Genomic DNA, 22,221 nt, shown 5'->3' on the forward strand with positions numbered 1-22,221 from the left:
CACACAACACTAAACACCCTCAGCCCTCTGAAGTGTTGCATCACCAACACCTGAACCACAGACCACCACACACTATTGACACGACTACACGTGTCTCTAGTCTTTACTTTCAGTTGGATGTGTTCAGAAAATGCATGTTTTGTGTAATCAGATGCAGTGTTGTGTGGTCCTTTTTCAATATCTGTGGTCTAATTTAGTACATTTTCTTATTAAAAGTGAGAAGTAAGTGTGGTTGTGACAGATGAAATGGCACATTAAGCGTGCATGATGTGCCTTTTATCACATCGGGTGCTTTGGAAACATAGATTTGCCGGTTAGGTGCAATGTTATACAGTGATGCTTCAAACTTTCCTTCATTATTTTCCAGAGCAAACAGAGTCAAATTCAGTGCTACCTAATAATGATAATAATAACTTGGTAAAGCAATTTGAATACCCTTTTCATTCACTGTAGACATGTCAAGTCACTTTTATTTGTATAGCGCTTTATACAATACAGATTGTGTCAAAGCAGCTTTACTGTGTTAAACAGTAAAATCGTGTGTTGATAACGCAAGGGGATGATAGTAAACACTCAATTTTCCAGTTAAAGTCAGTTCATCATTGATTCAGTGATGTTATCGTCCAGCTCAGTTCAGTACAAATAGTATCTGTGCAATCGAGTTGACAGTATTGCCAGAAATTAAGCGTCCCCAACTAAGCAAGCCAAAGGCGACCGCGGCAAGGAACCAAAACTCCATCGGTGACAGAAATGGAGAAAAAACATCCCTCATAACGGGTGTTATGGGAAGTCTTAATCTAGATTTAAACTGACAGAGTGTGTCTGCCTCCTGAACAGCGTTAGGTAGACTGTTCCAGAGTTTGGGCGCTAAATAGGAAAAGGATCTGCCGCCCGCAGTTGATTTTGATATTCTAGGTATTATCAAACGGCCAGAGTTTTGAGAACGCAGCAGACGTGGAGGACTATAATGCGATAAGAGCTCGCTCAAGTACTGAGGAGCTAAACCATTCAGGGCTTTATAAGTAATTAACAAGATTTTAAAATCTATCCGATGTTTGATAGGGAGCCAGTGCAGTGTTGACAGAACCGGGCTAATATGGTCATATTTCCTGGTTCTAGTAAGGACTCTAGCTGCTGCATTTTGGACCATCTGTAGTTTGTTGATCAAGCGTGCAGAACAACCACCCAATAAAGCATTACAATAGTCTAACCTTGAGGTCATAAACGCATGAATTAACATTTCTGCATTTGACTTTGAGAGCATAGGTCGCAATTTAGATCAATGAAAAACTGGAAAAATGCAGTTTTACAGATGCTAGAAACATGGCTTTCAAATGACAGATTGCTATCAAACAGCACACCTAGGTTCCTGACTGATGAAGAAGAATTGACAGAGCAGCCGTCAAGTGTTAGATAGTGTTCTAGGTTACATGTGGGGTTTTAGGTCCGATAATTAACACCTCTGTTTTTCAGAATTTAGCAGTAAGAAATTACTTGTCATCCAGTTTTTTATATCGACTATGCATTCCGTTAGTTTCTAAATTTGGTGTGTTTCACCGGGCTGCGAAGAAATATAGAGCTGAGTATCATCAGCATAACAGTGAAAGCTAACACCGTGTTTCCTGATGATATCTCCCAAGGGTAACATGTAAAGCGTGAAAAATAACGGCCCTAGTACTGAGCCTTGAGGTACTCCATACTGCACTTGTGATCGATATGATACCTCTTCATCTAAGAGGCGCTACATCTTTACTAAGTTGGACCTCCAGAGTGCACATACCCTCATCCAGATATGTGAGTGAGACAAATGGAAGACCACCTTCATGAGCCCCCATGGGTCACTATGAATACTTGGTGATGCCGTTTGGCCTGGTGAACGCTCCCTCCGTATTCCAGGATTTTTATGCATGAGGTGCTCTGGATGTACTAACACCAGTTTACATTGATGACATCTACTCCCAGAGCTTGGCCAAACATCGCCAGCACCTCTCGGAGGTCTTCCAATGCTGGCTTCAATTTTATCTGTTCCTCAAATCCAAAAAATGGTTAATGTTTAAAACATCAGTAAAGATAGTATTCAGATGGATGAGGGGAAGGTATCTGCTATCCTGTCCTGGCCCACGCCCACAACAGTTAAAGAGTTACAATGCTTCCTTGGATTTGCCAACTTCTGTTGCCACTTTATCCATAGCTTCAGGTCCATCACCACTCCACTGACCGACCTCCTGAAAGCAAAGTCCTGGACCCCAGCCACCACCAAACCCATACAAGAGCTCAAGTTGGTTTAGTCCAGCACACTGCTCCTTATCCTGACCCCAAGAAACCCTTTATTGTCAAAGTGGACCACACAGGGGTAGGAGTAGTGCTTTCTCAGCAGCAGGCGACACCATCAAAACTTCATCCATGTGCCTTATTTTCAAAGAAACTCATCCAAGAGAAAATAAATAATGACATTGGCAATTGACAGCTTTTGGCCATCGAGATTGCTTTAGAGGAATGGAGGCATTGGTTAGAGGGAACCTGGTATCTATTCACAGTCCTTACTGACCACAAAAAAATCCAGAACTCCTCCACGACACGCCTTACCCCGACCAAGCTTGCTGCGTCCCTTTTCTTCACAAGGTTCAACTTCTCAATATCTTATCGACCTGGCTCAAAGACCACAAAAGCAGACACTTTTTCCCATACATTGCCAAGAGTGTGCCAACTCTTTGACCCCTTGACACTTACCAGCAGGCAAACTCCTGGAACCGGTTCCTTGCCTGGGCCAAGTATGCTACGATCCATGTCACCTAAAAACTAATAACCAGCACCCACCATTCATCATCACACTAATGAACTCACAATTTAAGCAAACTCCTCAGCCTCAGTCTTTGTCTGGTTTCCAAGGTGGAAACACGACTGCTTACCTGCAATCTATTTCTATGTGAGACTTATTCCAGACGATTCCTGCTCCGAAGTTCCTGGTACTCCTCTCCTTCTCTGTGGTCCAGCGTCTCAATCCCACCATGCACTGCCCCATTCACAGAGGAACTCACCTGGCACTCCACTCTCACCATCCTGTTCTCTTGTCATCATTATCTCATCATTAATTACTATAATGTTATAATGACATGCATATATTGACATTATATACATGTATACAGTGTCAAATCTGTGAAATAATGTGATTTAGTGCAGTATGCTGTAAATTCAATCAGTAAAGCTGGGGACACATTGCTCATAAATGGCATTGCTTCCTCAGAATGACCCAATTGCAAGCAAGTAATGACTGTTATAATTTGTGTTGTCGTTCTTTGGCAGTTTATTGTTGTTTTGTATAAATGCACAAGCTTGTTTTGATTTTATAATTCATAAATGCATTTAGTCATTAGGAATTGCTTTGCTTATTTAAAACCTAGTTCATTGCTTGACATTTAAATGCCAGTCGTTTCAAAGTAAACGATCGCAGGGAAAGTCCCCATCAAACCAGTGCTTCTCTAAATCAGTTTAGTTATCCAGGAGATTGTCATGCATACATTATTTAAGAGCATTAGGACATGTTTGAACATTTATTGAAGCACTCATCCCAGAGGTTTCATGTTAATGTTTGATGCTTCAGTTTCCATTCAAGCGTTTCTTCTCACACACGCTGGTGATAGCACGGAATGGGGAAAGTGCTGGTTTGAGATGAAAGGACAGCGTGTAGGTGGCTTGAAGGTGGTGTTGCGGTGAATTCGTCTTTGGATTAGTAAAGTTTGATTAAATATATTTTTTGAAAAGGAAAATATGCTCATTAAGGCTTGAAATAAGCAACCACAGCAGAAAAGTCTAAACACAATGGAAGGAGCAGGAAAAAGGTGGTTTGCTCTGTTTCGTTTCACTCTGATGTGGCTGACTGTGTGAGTTTGTCTGTGCCTCAGTGGACCTTTACACATCTTCTACGGTTTAAATGGTTTCCAAGACACGAAAGGTGAACACTAAAACAGCAGCAAAGGGTCATTTGTACACCTCGGATTCATTTTCTCAGAAGTTCAGCATAGCATCTTTAAGTCCACGTCATGCATCCATGAGTAAAATAAATTTAAAAAAAATTATCTATAAGCCTTAAGAATTTTTCTGGGATGTTGTATTATAATTATATATTTCAGCAAGCAGTTCATAAATTCATATCAATTTAGAGCCTGCATGGAATATTTGTTCTGTACTTTAAAAAAATGCCCAAACGGTTGCAGCATTTAAAAATATAACCTTGCACTTATGAAGATGTATATATATCTGAACTTTAACACTGAGATTTTCAGCCACTCTCAGTACAAGCTAACTGTTAATGTTAAAGTGATTATTAACCACGAAAAGCAAATTCTGTGCACAACTATTTACTGTCGGTCAATAACTACTGTTTTAAATTTCACATTTCAATTTATTTGTACTTTTCATATTTATTGTATGCTCAATAAATTATTTTACTAAGATTTGTTCAAATATGTCTATGAACATAAGGATCTTTATATTATTTTCTTTTGAAATAATTTTATAGTATTCTATTATTAGGCACCTACAGTAATGAACAGAATTTTCACACATAAATGAATGCCAGATAAACCGCTTACACTTATTTCAGAGTGGTAAATGTTTACTGTGTGCATTTAGTTTAACAGTGTTAAAGAGGAAAAGCATGCATTTGAAACACTTAGCACTTTATGTTCTTGCTCTGTCCATGCAAAAATTCATGTTGATGTATTGTGGTCAGGGGTAATCAAAATTATGATTTAAAATCAGTCAGAGCTAAAAAGTTCATATTTACAGTTATATGAGCAGACTACTTATACAACACAAACAAAGATAATTCATGTCATTAACCTATAATAACTGATGGTTGACTTATTAAAATGCACCACAAAAAAAAAAAAAAGATTTGATTGATTTATCTAATCAGTTTCAAATAAAAATGATGCTTGCTGAGATTAGAATTAAATAATGCAGCACTTTATTGGTCAGTTTTGTAATGATAATACACCTAAATAAACGCATGTCACAGGGTTAATAGTTCAAGAATAGGATTAAAACTCATATTTGTTGACCATTGATCTCAGTATTTAAAACAATTTAGATGAGGCTTTCTCAGTTCCCCAAAAAAAACAAAAAAAAAACCCTTTACATAATTAGGTTTTTGTTTTTCCTTTTATACAAATCCTTTTATATGTACAGAAATCCACATGTGTAAAAAAGTGTGATCATACAGTGAGATTGTCCACATGCATGTAGTTTGTTCTGTAGGTGCACAGCTGATGGTCATGAGGAACGTTAGCAGGACTTCTGGACAGTCACGGGGTACAGGAGAGGAACGGCGATGCCCTGGTCCGGTTTCTCAAAGGCGCTTATCAAATTCTTGACCTTTCGGAACAAGCGTTTAGTTTGGCCTGGTGCTGTCTGCAAAAAATAAACAACAAAAACATCAGTAGAATTTCTTTAAACTAACTTAATTAAACTAACTAGAAGATTGTTTTAAATTTGTATGTTAAGAGCATGAACATAATGTTGCCCGTATTGTTTTCTTTGTTTCATCTATATCAGATCTGTAGCTATAATGTCATGTAGTTTCAAGATGAGATGTTAGCTTTATAAAACAGCTCATCTCTGAGACAGATGGTCTGCTGAGAGAGTTCTCTCTGTATAATCGCTCTTTTCAATCTCACCTCATTCAGAAAATACCTTTCCATAACTCTATACGTTTGACTCATTCTCAGAAAATACACAGTTGTGTTATACTTATTACTGATAGATAAACACAATATCAGTTTCCATTACACATGCAAAAGAACCTAATATATATATATATATAAATGTAAATAAATGTTTGCATGTCATTAGAATATCAGGCAATTTATGTGTCTGTATATATATATATATATATATAGACTCACAGTTTACTTATTTGTTCTACAATGTTGAATGTAGGCAAAAAGCATGTTTCAAAAGAGAAATATCACGGGCTATTACTGTTTCTTTTCTTTTCTTTTCTTTTCTTTTTCCAGTTATATTAATGTGTGATGTTTTTGTAAGGCATCAAGTACAATTCCAGCCTTAATGTGACAGGCTCGAAGTATCTTTTTAAGGTTATACCACATATTTGAGATTTCCCTGAAAATGTCAGGCACAGATGGTTTCCTGAGGATGACTCACAGATGCTTTTATTCAACTTACAAAAGACAATTATAACTTACAAATGAGGAAGCACATCACTGTAAAAAAAATGAATCATGGGCCTTGTCAATTTCATTAAAATAATTAAGGTGATAATTAAAAACGGTGAGTATATTTCATTAAAGAAAGTATCTGCTGTTGTGTTTGAGGTTAGCGTCTGTATGCGTTTGATGTTTGTCGCTCACCTCGGCCGCCCAGGAGCCCGCCGCGTCTCTCTGGAGCCGGTATGTGAAGACGAAACCATTACTCCTGCAGTGCAAATCAGATCAGGTTAAAAACACAGACTAAACATCACGCTTCACTGGAAAAAAATGTTACATTCACATGCTATAAATAAAACTAAGATTACTTGAGTATGTTGTACAGGAAAATATGTTTTTAGTTTTCTCCTTCAAAATGTCATATTTAATTTAATGCGTTCTTTGCCATTGTTTGTGACATTTACTAGCAATTTCTGAGAGAAAAGAGTTCCTTCACCTTTGTTCTCAGCGTATAGTTCATTAACTCGAGTGACACATTTGAGCCTAAATGAGAAAAAGCAGAGATTTCTGGAGGACTTACAGAACGCAGAGGCAGTATGCGCCGGGAACGCTCTCACTGTCTCGAATTAAATAGCTGCCGTCTTTGCCCGCTTCACACAGACGCATCTCGCAGGTCTCTCGGCTGATGGCCCCGTGATACACAGACAGCGATTCCATTGTGCTGCATGCATTGTTTCTCAGGCAATCACGACACGCATGTGATATTTGTCCCTTGAGCAGGAAATGATGAAACCAGGCAGGAAATAAGCACTTCAAAAAATCAGGCACAATTTCTGCAACAATAGCAAAAGCATGCAAAATGTGAGGTGAACATTAGAGAATGTAGTTTAAGATATCAGGCCACGCCGCTGATGTTTGAGTTTACAGACTGAAGCTGTACAAACTGCTCATTTCTAACATTTTATTTCAGTCAATTCCTCTGAAAAACTCTTTCTGTTTTACACATTAGTTCAACTATTGATTTTTCTAGTTGCTTTCACAGATCTTACCTTAGATTCTGCACAACGGTTTAAACTAGTCGAACTGTTTTTGATAATATAATAGGCCACAACTTGGGCTCTGCAAACAAAATGTCATTTGTTTTTGGTTTGGGATAAAAATTAAAGCCTTCAGATGAGATGCATGAGGAGCACATCAGCTCTGTGATGAATGCTATATAGCACTAAAAGTGGTTCTTGGCTCGTAATCATAGGGGAACCACTTCTGGTGCTATCCAGCACCTTTGTCAAATGGTGTTATGTAGCCATATCGCATTGTATTTCTTCAACAAAAATGGTGCTAAACAGCACCAACAGTGGTTCTTTGGCTCGTAAAGAACCTTTAAAAGGGCTTAACAGGTTCTTTGAACGGCAGTGGTGCTATATAGCACCTTAATCACCCCAAAGAACCACTGAAGAACCATACAGGAGCTTAACAGGTTCTGTATATGGTAGCGGTGCTATATAGCACCTCAGTCATGCCAAAGAACCGGTGAAGAACCACTGAAGAACCACTGAAGCACCAAGATTTGATGCTATACAGCACCGAAAGTGGTTCCCCTATGATTACAAGCCAAAGAAGCACTTTTAGTGCTATATAGCACCATTTGTTTTAGGGTGTATGTTTGAGAGTATTGAATGTGAACAAGGTGGGAAAATGGTTTTTGTATCCTGTGATAGATCCCTGTCACCACAGACATCCTGTCTCTCTCTCTCTCTCTCTCTCTCTCTGTGTGTGTGTGTGCTGTTGACATAGATATAAACACAGAAACAGATCTGCATTTCCCTCTCGTTTCCCATCTTTACCTCCAGACCCTCCTGTTAGACCAATTTAGCTGAAGACATTTTTGTTTCGTTGAACTAGCTGGAAATGTAGAGATGAAACACACAGTGGAGATGTTATTGAATTGTATTTATTAGCACAGGGGGGTTCAGACTAAAGGTTTTTTGAGAAAGAGACGTTTTTCAGAGATGGTTTACTTCACAGCTGGCTCATGCCGCTGCCATCGGTCAGGCACATCCAACAAGATCCCATATTACTAATGCATCGCCTGAGAGATCTGCAGAAGAAAGATGAGGGTGAGTGCGTGACAACAGAATGTGCCGGTTTGCCTTTAACACAACGTCTGATGCTAAAACTAATGAAAAGTGCAACTGTGAAAAGTTGAAATCACACTCAGACAATTGCATGCACACGTGCATTAAAGAAGTATTTATTTCTCCCAATTAATCAAGAGTTTTGGGGATAGTTTGAGAAAAACGAGGGGAGCTACAATATAATGTCAAAGAGAGGGCTTAATTGATAAATATTACATAAGATGCATGACGGCAGGGAAGGAACGCCGTATCTATAGGATCTGATAGCACTGAGTCAGGACAGGCAGATGGATCAAAGTGTGCTGTGTTGAAGTCCCAGTCTAAGCATTTGCTTGGTTTGTTCTGTGTATGATTTTGTTATATGTTTTTGATTTGACTCAAACCGAAAGTGCTTTTGCAGACTATTTTCTAGAAACCTGTGTGTGTGATGGAGATCTTTTCCCCGTTGTTTTACTGGTAGTGAGACTGTGTGTGAATCTCTGGATGACGCTACAGTATTTAGTCTGAAGCTGCACAGTCAGTGTTGCTCAGATCGATGTACTGATCTTATCGCTGTGCTGCTGCTTCTATTGTGTGTTTGTAGACAATATTGTTTTTTGGTCTTTTCCTAAATGTCTGTGTCAACTCTTTAAATTTAATAAAGCTGTTAATATTATAAGATGACGTAGGTACATAATGCATCATTTTGAATCAGTGTAATGTTTTAAGTTATGGCAGCTGTTATTATAATTACTTTTTTTGTGTGTGTGTGTGTGTGCTAACTACGTATTCAGTAAGCATGCTCTTTATCACCCCTAAAAAGATAATATCCTGGCAACAAATTACCGCTACTTTTTGCATTAAGTTTACAGACATTTTCTTAAACCCTAAAACAATGCAATGCATAATTCAAAATATGGATAAAACACCTGTGAAAAACCAACACAGAAAATCCCTTCAGTGTATTCAGTCCTTCAGTTTTGTTAAAAGCATCACAATTAAGACAAGAATGAGAAAACTCTTAGAATTGCTTGAATTAATTTAAGCTTGCAGAGTTCAGTACTGCTGTAGATGCCTCCGACACAGTCGTTAATATTGGCCATATGTTCTCTAAACTCTGTGTTTGCATGATTGTGGCATGACTTCAAATTCAGCAACACTTCAATGTTGCCCTCTTGTGGGCATCTATTACATGTTGTCTCTTGGTAACACTTTATTTTACTTGTTTCTTGTACTTCCTTTTTAAACACGTTACATTTATGCCAAAAAAACCCTTCTATAAATAAGTAAATTTAGTTCAGTGTCATGTCCTAATAGTGAAAATGTGACCCTGGACAACAAAACTTAAGACTAAGTGTCAATTTTTCGAAATTGAGATTTATGCATCATCTGAAAGCTGAATAAATAATCTTTCCATTGATGTATGGTTTGTTAGGATCAAACAATATTTGTCTGAGATACAACTATTTGAAAATCTGGAATCTGAGGGTGCAAAAAAATCTAAATATTGAGAAAATCACCTTTAAAGTTGTTCAAATGAAGTTCTTAGCAATGCATATTACTAATCAAAAATGAAGTTTTGATATATTTACGTTAAGCAATTTACAAAATATCTTCATGGAACATGATCTTTACTTAATATCCTAATGATTTTTGGCATAAAAGAAAAATCGATAATTTTGACCCATACAGTGTATTGTTGGCTATTGCTGCAAATATACCCCAGCGACTTAAGACTGCTTTTGTGCTCCAGGGTCACAAATATGGTAACACTTCATTTTAAGGTGTACTTATTACATCACATGTACTTACTATATATTAACAATAAATTATGCATAATTACATGCAAGTAACCCTAAAACAAACCCTAATATATTAAGTAAATGTAGTTAATTAATATTACTCAGTACTTAAACGTATAATTACACTGAAACAAGGACACTAAAATAAAGTGTAACCTGTCTCTTATCTGACTGACCAGCTGATGATCTGCAGCAGGACTGAGAACCACTGACCTATGCTACCTACAATCAATAATCAAATATAACATTATATAGACATTTTTGCTGTCATCTGTGTATGAAAATCAGAACATATCTGTGTGTTGTATTACATGATTATTAGAATATGACAACTACATCTACTGGAGTCGTGTGGATTATTGTGTTGAATTTTCAGCAAATTTTCATTTTGGGTGAACTATTCCAATGATATTTTGTACTATTATTTTAAGCTTAGGGGAAAAATCAAGTCCAGTATGTTTTGGTCCAAAGTATCACATATACTGTACATTCTGAAACACAGGCCGGCAGAGGAAAGCATGTTCATTTTCATGTCTTGCGCCCTCATGTGGCTTTATTGAAAATTTTTATTTGGGTACATCATATTATTTCAATTTAAATGTTGGGTGTCACTACTTTCATAATGAAACAAACAAAAAAAAAGTTCCTGTCACTTATCCACATTGCTACACACTTACCTGCTTGCTCTGTTGCTTCAGTTCCCTGCCACTAAAGCCATTGTGAAGTCCATCTTCTGTGTCTGACCCTTCATCCATTCTGCACCACCACAACTGGATCCCATCGAGGAGTCAGTCCAACAGCTCCGTCGAGCGCTTATTCCACGACAACTGAATCACGCACAATTCACAACAGTCCTTCATCAGCCCCACGGTCAACCCAGCACTCTTCTCTGGCTCAGATGAGGATTACAGTGGATTTCTTCCGCATTGTGTTTCCACGCTGAAAGAGCAAAAATAGCCTCGATCAGCTTGCCACCCTACAGTGGGTCAGGCCCAGTCACACAGTCCCTAAAACCTTTTCTCACCCATTTACAGAAGTCATTGTTCAACCTGCAGTTGTGTACCCCGTCAGTCGCGAGTGGCTGGAATGAGCCGGCCCTTCTCATCTCGTAGGGCCTTGAACCATCTTTGCGACCGCAGCTCACAGCGTATGATGATGCTGTAGGACTAGAGAACTTCATCCAGCTGTCCGTTCGAGTAGCTAAACACGTCTTCATGCTCGAACCATTATCCTGCACTCCAGCCTCTGCCAGCCATCCACAGCCTTCACCCTCCATCACCAGAGACTGACTCTATGCAAGCTGACTCCATCTGTCACCATCTGACAGACAACACAGCCACAGACTTCAGTATCATCTCTATTGTGCACCAGGCGGCCATCTCTTTCCTGAATTACAACTGCTTTCTCCAGAGTGTCTTGTGAAGGGCATTATGGGAGTATGGTGTACCGCTGCCGGTTGTGCATGCCACTTGATCCCTATACAACAAGTGTGAGAGCTGTGTCCGCATTCTTGGTAGTAAGTCAAGCTTGTTCCCGGTGAGTTTTCATCCACAGGATGTCACTGGCCATGTTTCCATCCACCTATTTTTATGCACATTTTGGAATATCGCATAACAAAAAAAAACGTCAAGATGCGCATAAATTCTAAAATTATTTTTATCCAATAAGAAACAATGTGCATAAACTACTATACTAATAAATTCCACCATGCACATCGAAAATGTCAAGAAAAAAATCTGTTAAACCATTTGTTAAATTGCACTCGTAGTAAACTGTAAGCTCTATACGCTGCTGCTTGTGCTGCTTAAATTAAGCACCAGATGCCCTTTACTCATCTCACTTGCACATAAACAAATGCATTTCTGTAAATACATAAAAACACACAGTACAATGCAAACACTGCATTTCATGTAAACCAATAAAGAATGTTAAATAATGCAAATATACTTTTATGTGTTTAATATCACTTTATTTACCAGTGTTTTTGCTGTTGACCTCGATCAAATTCAAACATACAAATAACTGCAAATAATTTTACTTTAGTTGAACATCATAACTGTGGCTAATTCTTTTTTTAAAACTTTTATTGATATGAGAATGTTCAAAGGTCATTTCATCAGTGATTCGTTTGGCTTTTTTGTGTCGTGTGTGTGAGAATAGGCCATTCAAATTTTATTTTATACATTTCTAAGCTATACCTGAACTTGTCTCGTGAAACCTGTATGTAGTCATTTACAGTGGCTTAGTCATTTAAATTAAAACAGAACAGAAAGTACAAGTTCATTTTCACTCTTTACTTTAAAACATAGCACATCATTACAGCTGACAAAATGTAAATTCATACTAAACATTCATAAGAAAGTAACTAAGGAAGTGCATTATTACTGAACATCAATAGATTAGATTATATAATTATGAGTTAATCACATAACTGCTTAGGTGTATCTATAGACATGAGCTCATATCCTACAAGCCAATTTTCACATCCCATGTTTTCTTACATTGTCTGCTTCGCACTGTGTCAAATGTAACCTGTTAATTCATCAATCACCAATAAATGAATGCAGCTGTAGGCTATTTTTAAATTTCATTCATGGGGGGCTTTAAACCTGATGAAAATTCAGAAAAGATGCTGAACAAATATGATCATTCATTTCAGGATGTCAGTTGTCTTCGTTTACAGCAATAGAAATGCTATGAATCGGCTTTGCAATCAATCACATAAAAGGTTGTTGGACACATTCTCAGCAAACAACATTAAATGGGTCATCGTCATCGATCAGATCACTATTGAAAAGCACTTGTAATTTAAAGCAGGAACACTGCTCTGTAAAGGCTGTGGATTCCATTGCATGGGATGTCATCAGAAATAAAGGTGAACACTATCCTGGTCTTCTGCTGTCTGCTGTGTCGTCTCAGTGCTGAAGGTCTGCGTGTACTGGTTGTCCATAAGAGAGCAGGACAGAGCATCTCTGGTTTGTACTGTGCCCAGTGTACTCAGTCCCACCTTCCCACTACTACACTACAAAGACAACTATTTGCTAAATTCTGTCTCATTATTCACATTCGTTTAGCAGAAGGACTGAAGGTTTCTTCTCATGAGCATATATAAATACATGTGTAGTGCACTCTCTATGCACAGCATTGCACACAAGTCTTAGGCCATGATTATTTTATATATATATATATATATACAGCGGGTAAAATAAGTATTGAACACGTCACCATTTTTCTCAGTAAATATATTTCTAAAGGTGCTGTTGACATGAAATTTTCACCAGATGTCAATAACAACCCAAGCAATCCATACATACAAGGAAAACAAAAATAAGTTCAGAAATGAAGTTCTGTGTGATAAAGTGGAAAGACACAGAGGAAAAGTATTGAACACATGAAGAAAGGCAGGTGCAAGAAGGCATGGAAAGCCAAGACACCATCAGAAATCTATCAGTAATTAAAGCAATCCTGCCCCTCGTCAGTGGAAATGAATATTAGCTTCAGTCCCAGCAGCTACAGAACCAGGATGATGAAGATGATCCCAAACACAGAAGCAAACTCTCGACGGCTTTCAGAGAAAGACAATAAAGCTGCTAGAACGGCCAGACAATCATCTGACTTCAATCCAATAGAAAATAAGAACTAAAGGTCAGAGTTCAGAGAAGAGACCCACAGATCCTTCAAGATCTGAAGACAGACTCACAGCTGAGCAACGCATGCTGCTAGTTTCTGCTGCAGGAGCGTCCTGAAGCGCTCGTTACCAACAAAGCCTTCCGTACTTAGTGTTCAATACATTACTTTTCCCCTGTCATTCCATTTCATTACACAGAACTTCATTTCTGAATTTATTCGTTTCGTTTTCTTTGTATGTATGGTTTGCTTGGGGTTACCGACATCTGGTGAAAATATCATGTCACCAGCACCTTTAGAAATATATTTACTGGGAAAAATAGTGACATGTTCAATGCTTATTTTACCCGCTGTATATATATATATATATATATATATTTTCATGGCCCAGGAGTTCTGTACATTACACCTGCTCATTATTTGCCATAAACTACAATAATAAATAGTATTTAGTGTGGCTATTACAAAGGAACAACAACAACAAAATAAAACCTCAAATACAAAGCATATGAATGGTTTCAGTGTGCTTACTACAGAGTACTTATGTAATCATATAATACAATCAAAAATAACCCCCTTTGGAGGCAAATTCAAAAATCTACTTTACCTTTTATAGACATACAAAAACATCTATATTTATCATATGAAATGAGTTCAGTCAGTATACAACCTGTGTGATTGATTGAGGAGAGCACGGTACGAGATTGTGACACAAATCTTGTTCACTAACACTAGGAATAATCATATTGTCAAAGTCTGTGTTCCTCAGGTTGACAAAATCACCTCTGTGAATTAGAAAGCGATACCCTGTTTAGACGATTTGATTGTTAACTGTGTGTAAAGCTTACAATCTGACACCCCGCGTCTTAATTTGTAGTGACACGTGTTTGGATGCTCTTCATGCTTAACCTGTGGAGCAAATGTCTTTGAAGCTTTGAGACGCATCTCTGTCATTGTCACAGCAGGCCAAAGAGCACCAGTATCAGTTCGACTGAATTTGGCCTTCAAAGTGGAGATACAGTAGTAGTGCATGACACACGTGAGCGTCTGGGTGCGATCGCATCAGCCTCGGGATTGTCAGTGATATCCAGATGGAGGTTCATAAGGTCCGTAATAAATACACTTGAGCTTGAACTTCATTGCTGGGAGCCCTCAAACACAGAGTGAACTATTTCTTCCCATTTTTTAACGACGCCAGCTTATTGAAGTTTTGCCAGAATGGAGATTGTCCTGATTTGGAGAGGTGGAATTCGACTAGGTCTGAGTGTAGAGGGTCATCGGAGGGCATGAGGGGTCCGTGAGGCGAGGGGTCCGCCGGGGAGACGCACCTGCTCTGGCTCACACCTGCTCCACGCAGAAGACAGAGACAGGAGACGTTTGAGACAGGACGAACACACAGCCGCCGGCAGAGAGGGGCGATGCTCAAAGCAACAGAATCGGTGCACAGCTATGATGAATCATGCAGCACATCCCTTAAAACGCACCATGATAACCAGCCACAGTTTCCACATAAATACCAGAGTTAATACAGTCACTGTTTCAAAAACCTGTACTTCTGCGTCCATGACAAATTGGATAATACCCAGTGATCATTTTTTACAGACATATACTGTATATACAGTGGCCCCAAAAAGTCATACTCAAATCTGAATCAGTCTGAATGGATTTAGATACCAAATATCAAACCTACAAACAAGTGATTTTCATTCAATTGTCATTAAGTGTCCAAATACATTTCAGGGCCACTATATAGCATATATAACTGTGTAGAACTGTAGTAACTATGATATTTTGGCAGAATTTACCATAGTCATGACAAAATTAAGTATGAACTATAGTCATACATACCATGATTCTAAGCAATACAAAATATATTTAGTTTTTCCAACTGCATGATATAAGCGAAGCCAATAGAAATAGAAATATATATATATACAGATATAATTAGGCAGTTGGATTTCTAGCAAAAAAAAAAAAAAAAAGGTTCCATGGCATTTTGAAACACAATCTCTATTATTGCTTCAGTTTGGTTGTGTGGAGTATTCTGAGCATCTTAAAGCGATAATAATTCAGTCAATATTTACTCACCCTGTTCTACAGCAGCATGAACACAAACATAGAATTAACATCATTCTCTGATAGTCTCTGATGGCATGTTTCACACTGTGATTGAAAATATATTAGAAATCAAATATAATATGAATAAAAATAATAATAATGCACACAAATATGCTGCAGATCATTATTTTTCACGCTTCGTAAATGTGAAATTATTGTTCTCTCAGGTATTCACACATCAGTCATTTTTGGAACAGCTGTTGCTTTAACAAATATTATTATCTATAATACAATGACAAGAAATGTGACAAGTTAATTAAGTAATAAATAATTAGGGTCAGGATTGAAGAGTTGCTCTCTTGTTTCTACAGCACATACACGAGCAGGACATTTTTCATTTCTCCTTTTATCTTCTGAAAAAGATAGAAATTCATACGGCTGTAGAAGTGTGAGTAAATAATGAATTCTAATTTTCAGATCAACAACCTCATTAAATATCTATGGATAATAGAGTCTGATTTTACTGATTTTAACAGTAGTCTTAGGTTTGGATTTTTATAGTGGAATAATTGCTTTATTATAGTTGCATTTCAAATTCACTGCCATGGCATTTTGTAGAAAAACTAACTCTACTTTATGCGCTCATGAGAATACCTTTATCATTTTCATACCATGTCCATATAAAATGGCCCTCTTTCTCAAGATGATATCTATCAATGAATCTGCAAATTCAAGAACATACTTCACCGTTTGTCAGTGAAGCATTGAGGATTCACAACACAACACAAAAATATTAACCGATGATGTTTAAAATATTCACTATAAACCATTATATTTTCACGAAAAAAAGAAATATAAATAGCTGAAAGCAGATATTAAGGGGCCAAGCACAAACACAAGCAGGTCCATTACATGAAAATTTAATGTGATGCAGAGAATATTAGGAAAAATTGGTTTAACAGACATGAGTAGAATAACTTATATCCTTTGACCAATAGGTGGTGCTGTTACGAGATGTCAACACCTGAGAGAGGTGCACAGACAGAAGTGAATATGTGCACAAAAAAGGAAAAAAGTGCAGATGATTCAATTTTTAAGTGTCGTCCATATACAATCAGCTATGCTTATAGATGAATTATTAATAACAGTTTGCTATTCACCACTGAATGGTTTGCCTATATATTATGAATGACTTGTCATTAGCAAAACAATCACATCATGTGTCCAGTCCACACGGATCAAAGGTTATCAAAGTTATCAAAAGCCAAAGAAATGTGGTGGCAAAGCTCAAACTTGGCCCTTTGATCTGTTTTACCCTAGACACTATACAGCAGTGTCTGTGCAGCGTGCACCGTCAGTGCTTGGCCCCTAAAAATACACTGCAATCATCTGAATAGAAAATCTGTACACTGTTTACATATTTTTACAAAACTTAAATTTAGACATCAATATTAATCAGCATGTAAATGTACATCTTTTCATTGTTGCTTGAATATATTTCTATATCATTTACTGTAATGGCAGAATTATTCTGTGGTTTCGCTCTGATTAAAGAAGAATCGTGACTTGTAAAGATCAAGCGCCTTTTTAAACAACTGAATTATACATGATGAGCAGCAGTATTTAAAGGAGTCATGAAGTGTGGAAACAACTTTTCCTTCATATTATGATGACATTGTACAGCATTATAAAAACATACTATAAATTTCACAACTTAAAGCGTCCAAATCACACAAAAGGAGCATTCTTTCCTTTTAGTATCATGAGAATATACTTAAATAAGAGAATATTTTAAATAAGCTTCTCTGCTTATGATGAGAGCGTTCACATGAGCGCAGACGGAAAGAGAGCACACTGATGCACTCAACAGCAACGACAACAATCATAAATTAACCTTTAAAAAAAAAAAAATAAATTCCATGACCCCTTTAAACATTTAAGTATTATTTGAGGTATTTTCACCTTTATTTTAAAGGTGAACAGGATTGAGAAAGGACTGAGAAACTTTTAAAAACTTAGCTCATTATAACTGAAAGCATCTTATCGTCGTAATACTGAATGCAGCTCAGTTAGTTACTGCCCAAAGAGAACACGTTTACTCTGTCTACACCGGTTTACTAGAGTAAAGCAACAATGAGAAGACAGGAGTTAAAATAGAAAAATGTTGAATTCACCTGGTATCGCTTTGTTGCCTCACCTTTCTGTTTGGCCACTTTACGCACCGTCATGGCAGCCTGTCGTTTCTGATATTCAGAGATCTCAAAGCCTAAACAAAACCAACAACAGAAGCACAAGATCAAAGAAAAACTGTCAACACATTTACGGCCAAAAACTGTCAATTTTACAGTATAAAACCGTAATTTACAAACAAGAATATTTGAATGTAAACCAGTAAATTCAACAACGCACATTGCTATTAAAATCTGTTTTGTAACTTGAACACACTGACAACCAGCATAATAATGCAGGCGGTAAAAGAGAAAGCCACATGAAGAATCAAAGATCATCACAAGCAGAAGTATATACTGATATATAGAAGGTGCACAGAGTCATTCACGCAAACACAAAACACCTTCACGGTGATACTTAAATAATGCAATAAACTTTCATTAAACAACAGAAGATGTAACATAAAGCCCAACTGTACATAACTGATAACAAAACATGATTATTTAAACAAAATATTTTCAAATGTGGAGTGTCACGCAGGGAATTCTGGGAATATCAGTTTACAGTTTTTGACTGTAAATTATACATTGATTTGTTATTTTTACTTCTAAAAACTGTGAAAATGACTGTGAAATTACATGAAATATCTGGTTAGATCTTTTACAGTTTTTCCCTGTATATAGTACGGGAACTTACTGTTAACCTATTATCAGTTTTTTTGTTTTTTTTCTGTAGCATTTTTGCAAAATTTTACAGTTAAAAATTACACTTATTTGTTACAGTGTGAGGAAGGGTGATAGAAAAAGCACTGTACTTCGGTGGCACTGAGGACATACGGAAACTCTTTTAAAGCAGCAATGATAAATACAGTTAATGGATGAGAATTGAAGGCAGTTTACCGATTTTTTCGTCCTCCTGGACCATCTTGCGCTCCTCGTGAAAAGCCCTCAGCCAGCGGATCTTCTCCTCCGGCTTCTTGGCCAGGAAGACGTGGATCTCCTCGCTGTCTTTGTTGTGCAGCTTGAACGCATTCTTCACGCTGACAATAAAGTCGTCGTCCCGTCCATCAACGGCATCTCTCACCGTGTAGCGATCCATGTCAATGCGCCCTTTGTAGTAAAGAATGTCCCGGCGTATCAGGTCCTGAGAAGAGATGCAGAGGCTCATTAACGACCATCTGTGCTTGCGACACGACTGTGTGTGAATGGAATAAATACAGACTAACAGGAGCAGAGCAGACATTTTCATTTTTACATTTTCAATGGGAGCCGAGCTACAGATTGTCAGAGTGGCAGTGGATTGCAGAAGGCTGTCAAGAGAGTCCAAAAGCTGAGAAATGGGTTTAAAAATCTGGATTTATATATATATATATATATATATATATATATATATATATATATATACACAATGGTTGGATAATTTTATTGTCACTAGGTTAAAAATTTATCTTTTCTTTGATCTCTCCGACAGTAATTGTGTGTATGATTATATTGTAACTGTACTGAAAACAAACACAGATTTTTTATAATTTTATTCATAATCATTTATTCCGGTCCTCACAACAACTTCTCACAAAATAAATAAAAAATACATAGTTACTGAAAAAGGTGTAGGCTGAAGTCTTGCTTATTATGCCTACCCTTTGTACACGGTTAACTGAATTGGCGACACTTTTCACTAAGTTAAATAATACAAAATAAACAATATTACAAAAACATTTCCCAAAATGTGCATACATAATTCCAAACGTACATAACAAAAATACACATTCCAGCTATTACTTCAATATTTTAACAATCCATTCACAATTTATTGATACTGAGTCATATAATTATTTATCACCCTATTTTTATACATTTTCTTAAATTTGCAAAGTGAATTACATACTTTTAATTCCTTATCACATTTATTCCATAGATTTACCCCTTTGACAGATAAACACCTACTTTTTACATTAGTTCTTGCCCTAACTTTTTTACACATGTACAATCCTCTTAGATTATACTGACTTTCTCTTATTTTGAACAGCCTCTGAATACAATTTGGAAGTAAATTATTATGAACTTTGTACATTGACTGTGATGTATATAAATCAACTAACTCTTCAAATTTTAATGCATGGAAATTAATAAACAATTTATTTGTTGGTTCGTAATAATCAACCCTTTTAACAATCCTAATAGCTTTCTTTTGTAACATATATATTGAATATAAATTGGATTTATATGTATGACCCCACACCTCCACACAATACGTAATGTATGGAACTGTGAGCGCACAATACAATATATATATATATATATATAAAGTTTTTTCATTCAAAATATGTTTTATTCTATTTAATATTGCAATGGATTTGGACATAATTTTCGATCAAGTATAATACCCAAAAATTAGTTTTCATACACTCTTTCTATTTCCTCATTGTTAATTATTTTATTTCACTTTATTGTTATTTTGTCGATAAATAAATATTATAAACTTTGTTTTACTTAAATTCAGTGAAAGTCTGTTATCATCAAACCATTTTTTGAAAACCATCAGTTCGATTTCCACTGTATTCAGAAGCTGTTCCACATTTTTCCCGGAACAATATAAATTTGTATCATCAGCAAACAGAACCATTTCTAATACTTTAGACACTTTACAAATACCATTTATATACAAGACAAACAACTTAGGGTCTAGCACCGAACCTTGCGGAACACCACAAGCAACTTTCATTAAATCTGATTTAACATTATTTATTTGTACAAATTGATATCTGTCAACTTGTTATCCAAGCAAAAGCTTTTCCTCTTATACCATATCTCTCCAGTTTCATCATTAATAATCCATAATCAATAGTGTCAAAAGCTTTTTTTTAAGTCTAGGAACATCCCCACAGTATATTCATTATTATCCACTGAAGAAAAAATCTCTTCTACCAGTTCCATCACAGCCGTTGAGGTCGACCTGTTTGCTCTAAAACCATACTGATGATCACTCAATAATTTGTGTTTATCTATAAAATTATCAAGCCTGCGCACAAGTATTTTCTGTAAAATTTTCGAGAACTGGGAAAGAAGAGAAATTGGTCTGTAGTTGGAAAAACAGTACCGATCTCCATTTTTAAAAATAGAAATAACTTTAGCTGTTTTTATATTACTTGGGACCTTTTTAATCCTGTTAAAAAGGACTGATTACAAATGTGTGTAAATGGTTTTACTATATATTCTATAATATTTTTATTAACGACATGTCAATATCATTACAATCAGTGGAATATTTATTCTTACAGTTGTTAACAATGTCAAGTATATCCTTTTCGTCATCTCCCCTTATAAACATTGAATAATCATTAATGGAAATATTCATTTCATCTTTCCTATCCCCAGTTCTTTGCTCTGCGAATGCTTTTGCTAAATTGCTCCCAATGTTTACAAAATACTCATTAAATTCATTGACAATGTCGTTCATTTTATTTATACTTAATTTATCATCATTAACAAAATAATTTGGGTAATCTACTTTTCCAGTATTCTTTTTAATTATACTATTAAGTACTTTCCATGTTGTTTGTATGTTATTATTATGCTTGTCCAATAACTTATTATAATAGTCCTTTTTACTAAATCTTATAATACTTATTAATTTATTTTTATATATCTTATATTTATTTTCCGCTTGTATAGTTCTAGTTGCTATAAATTTCCTGTATAACGCATTTTTCTTTTTACATGCTTTCTCTATTTATCCTCATTTTTTTGCTGTAAAGATACAGTCCTCTTAAACAACCAATGTTTATCGTATTTTTTGATTAATAAGGACAAAAAAGCATCATAAGCGCTATTAGGATCTTTACTTACATAAACCTCGCTCCAATTTTGATTCTTTAGGTCCTCACTGAGAGCAGCAATGATTTTTGGTGTTCTATATCGAATTCATTTAAAACTATTTATCCTACTTCCTTTTGTTTTATCAAATCTTTGAAAGATTGCAAAAACTGGAATATGATCAGTCATATCATTTATAAATAATCCTCCTACTATTTTCCTTCAATTTTGTTTGTATATATATTGTCTATTAATGTAGCAGTATCTTTAGTTATTCTACTAGGTTTTGTAATCACAGGAAATAGACCTTTACTATATAGTGTGTCAGTAAAATCTGTTATTCTCTTATTTCCATTTGGATTCAACAAATATAATTTGTACCTTGTTCTCTTTCCATTTATCGAGCATACCAAATACATTGTTCATAAAGGTATCCGTACAAGTTCCTGGTGATCTATACACACAACTG

General features: G+C 36.3%; 2 protein-coding genes across 8 annotated transcripts in view; both read right to left on the bottom strand.

Annotated features, from left to right (window-relative positions):
- Positions 1-4,946: 4,946 nt before the first annotated feature.
- On the bottom strand, positions 4,947-6,919 carry sh2d1ab (SH2 domain containing 1A duplicate b). The gene is made up of 3 exons (XM_058797237.1): positions 6,748-6,919; positions 6,372-6,435; positions 4,947-5,412 (listed from the first exon to the last, which is right to left on the bottom strand). Exons 1-3 carry the CDS (start codon positions 6,882-6,884, stop codon positions 5,287-5,289), a joined length of 327 nt encoding a protein of 108 aa, XP_058653220.1. The 5' UTR covers positions 6,885-6,919; the 3' UTR covers positions 4,947-5,286.
- Positions 6,920-14,047: 7,128 nt separating this feature from the next.
- Positions 14,048-22,221, bottom strand: part of arhgef9b (Cdc42 guanine nucleotide exchange factor (GEF) 9b) — a 47,023-nt gene continuing 38,849 nt past the window's right edge. For 2 of the 7 annotated variants that reach the window (XM_058797217.1, XM_058797214.1), the window contains 4 exons: positions 18,837-19,080; positions 17,966-18,034; positions 16,440-16,490; positions 14,048-15,054 (listed from right to left, as the gene is read on the bottom strand). In XM_058797217.1, coding sequence (XP_058653200.1) covers positions 14,879-15,054; positions 16,440-16,490; positions 17,966-18,034; positions 18,837-19,080 — 540 coding nt within the window. In that variant the 3' untranslated portion in view covers positions 14,048-14,878. Of the gene's footprint in view, positions 15,055-16,422; positions 16,491-17,942; positions 18,035-18,836; positions 19,081-22,221 lie in introns of those variants that run through there. The other 5 variants (XM_058797218.1, XM_058797215.1, XM_058797219.1 and 2 more) reach the window with 4 other exon arrangements.

This window comes from Onychostoma macrolepis, chromosome 14 (genome assembly GCF_012432095.1).
Source record: "Onychostoma macrolepis isolate SWU-2019 chromosome 14, ASM1243209v1, whole genome shotgun sequence".
In the NCBI taxonomy this organism is placed as follows: domain Eukaryota; kingdom Metazoa; phylum Chordata; class Actinopteri; order Cypriniformes; family Cyprinidae; genus Onychostoma; species Onychostoma macrolepis.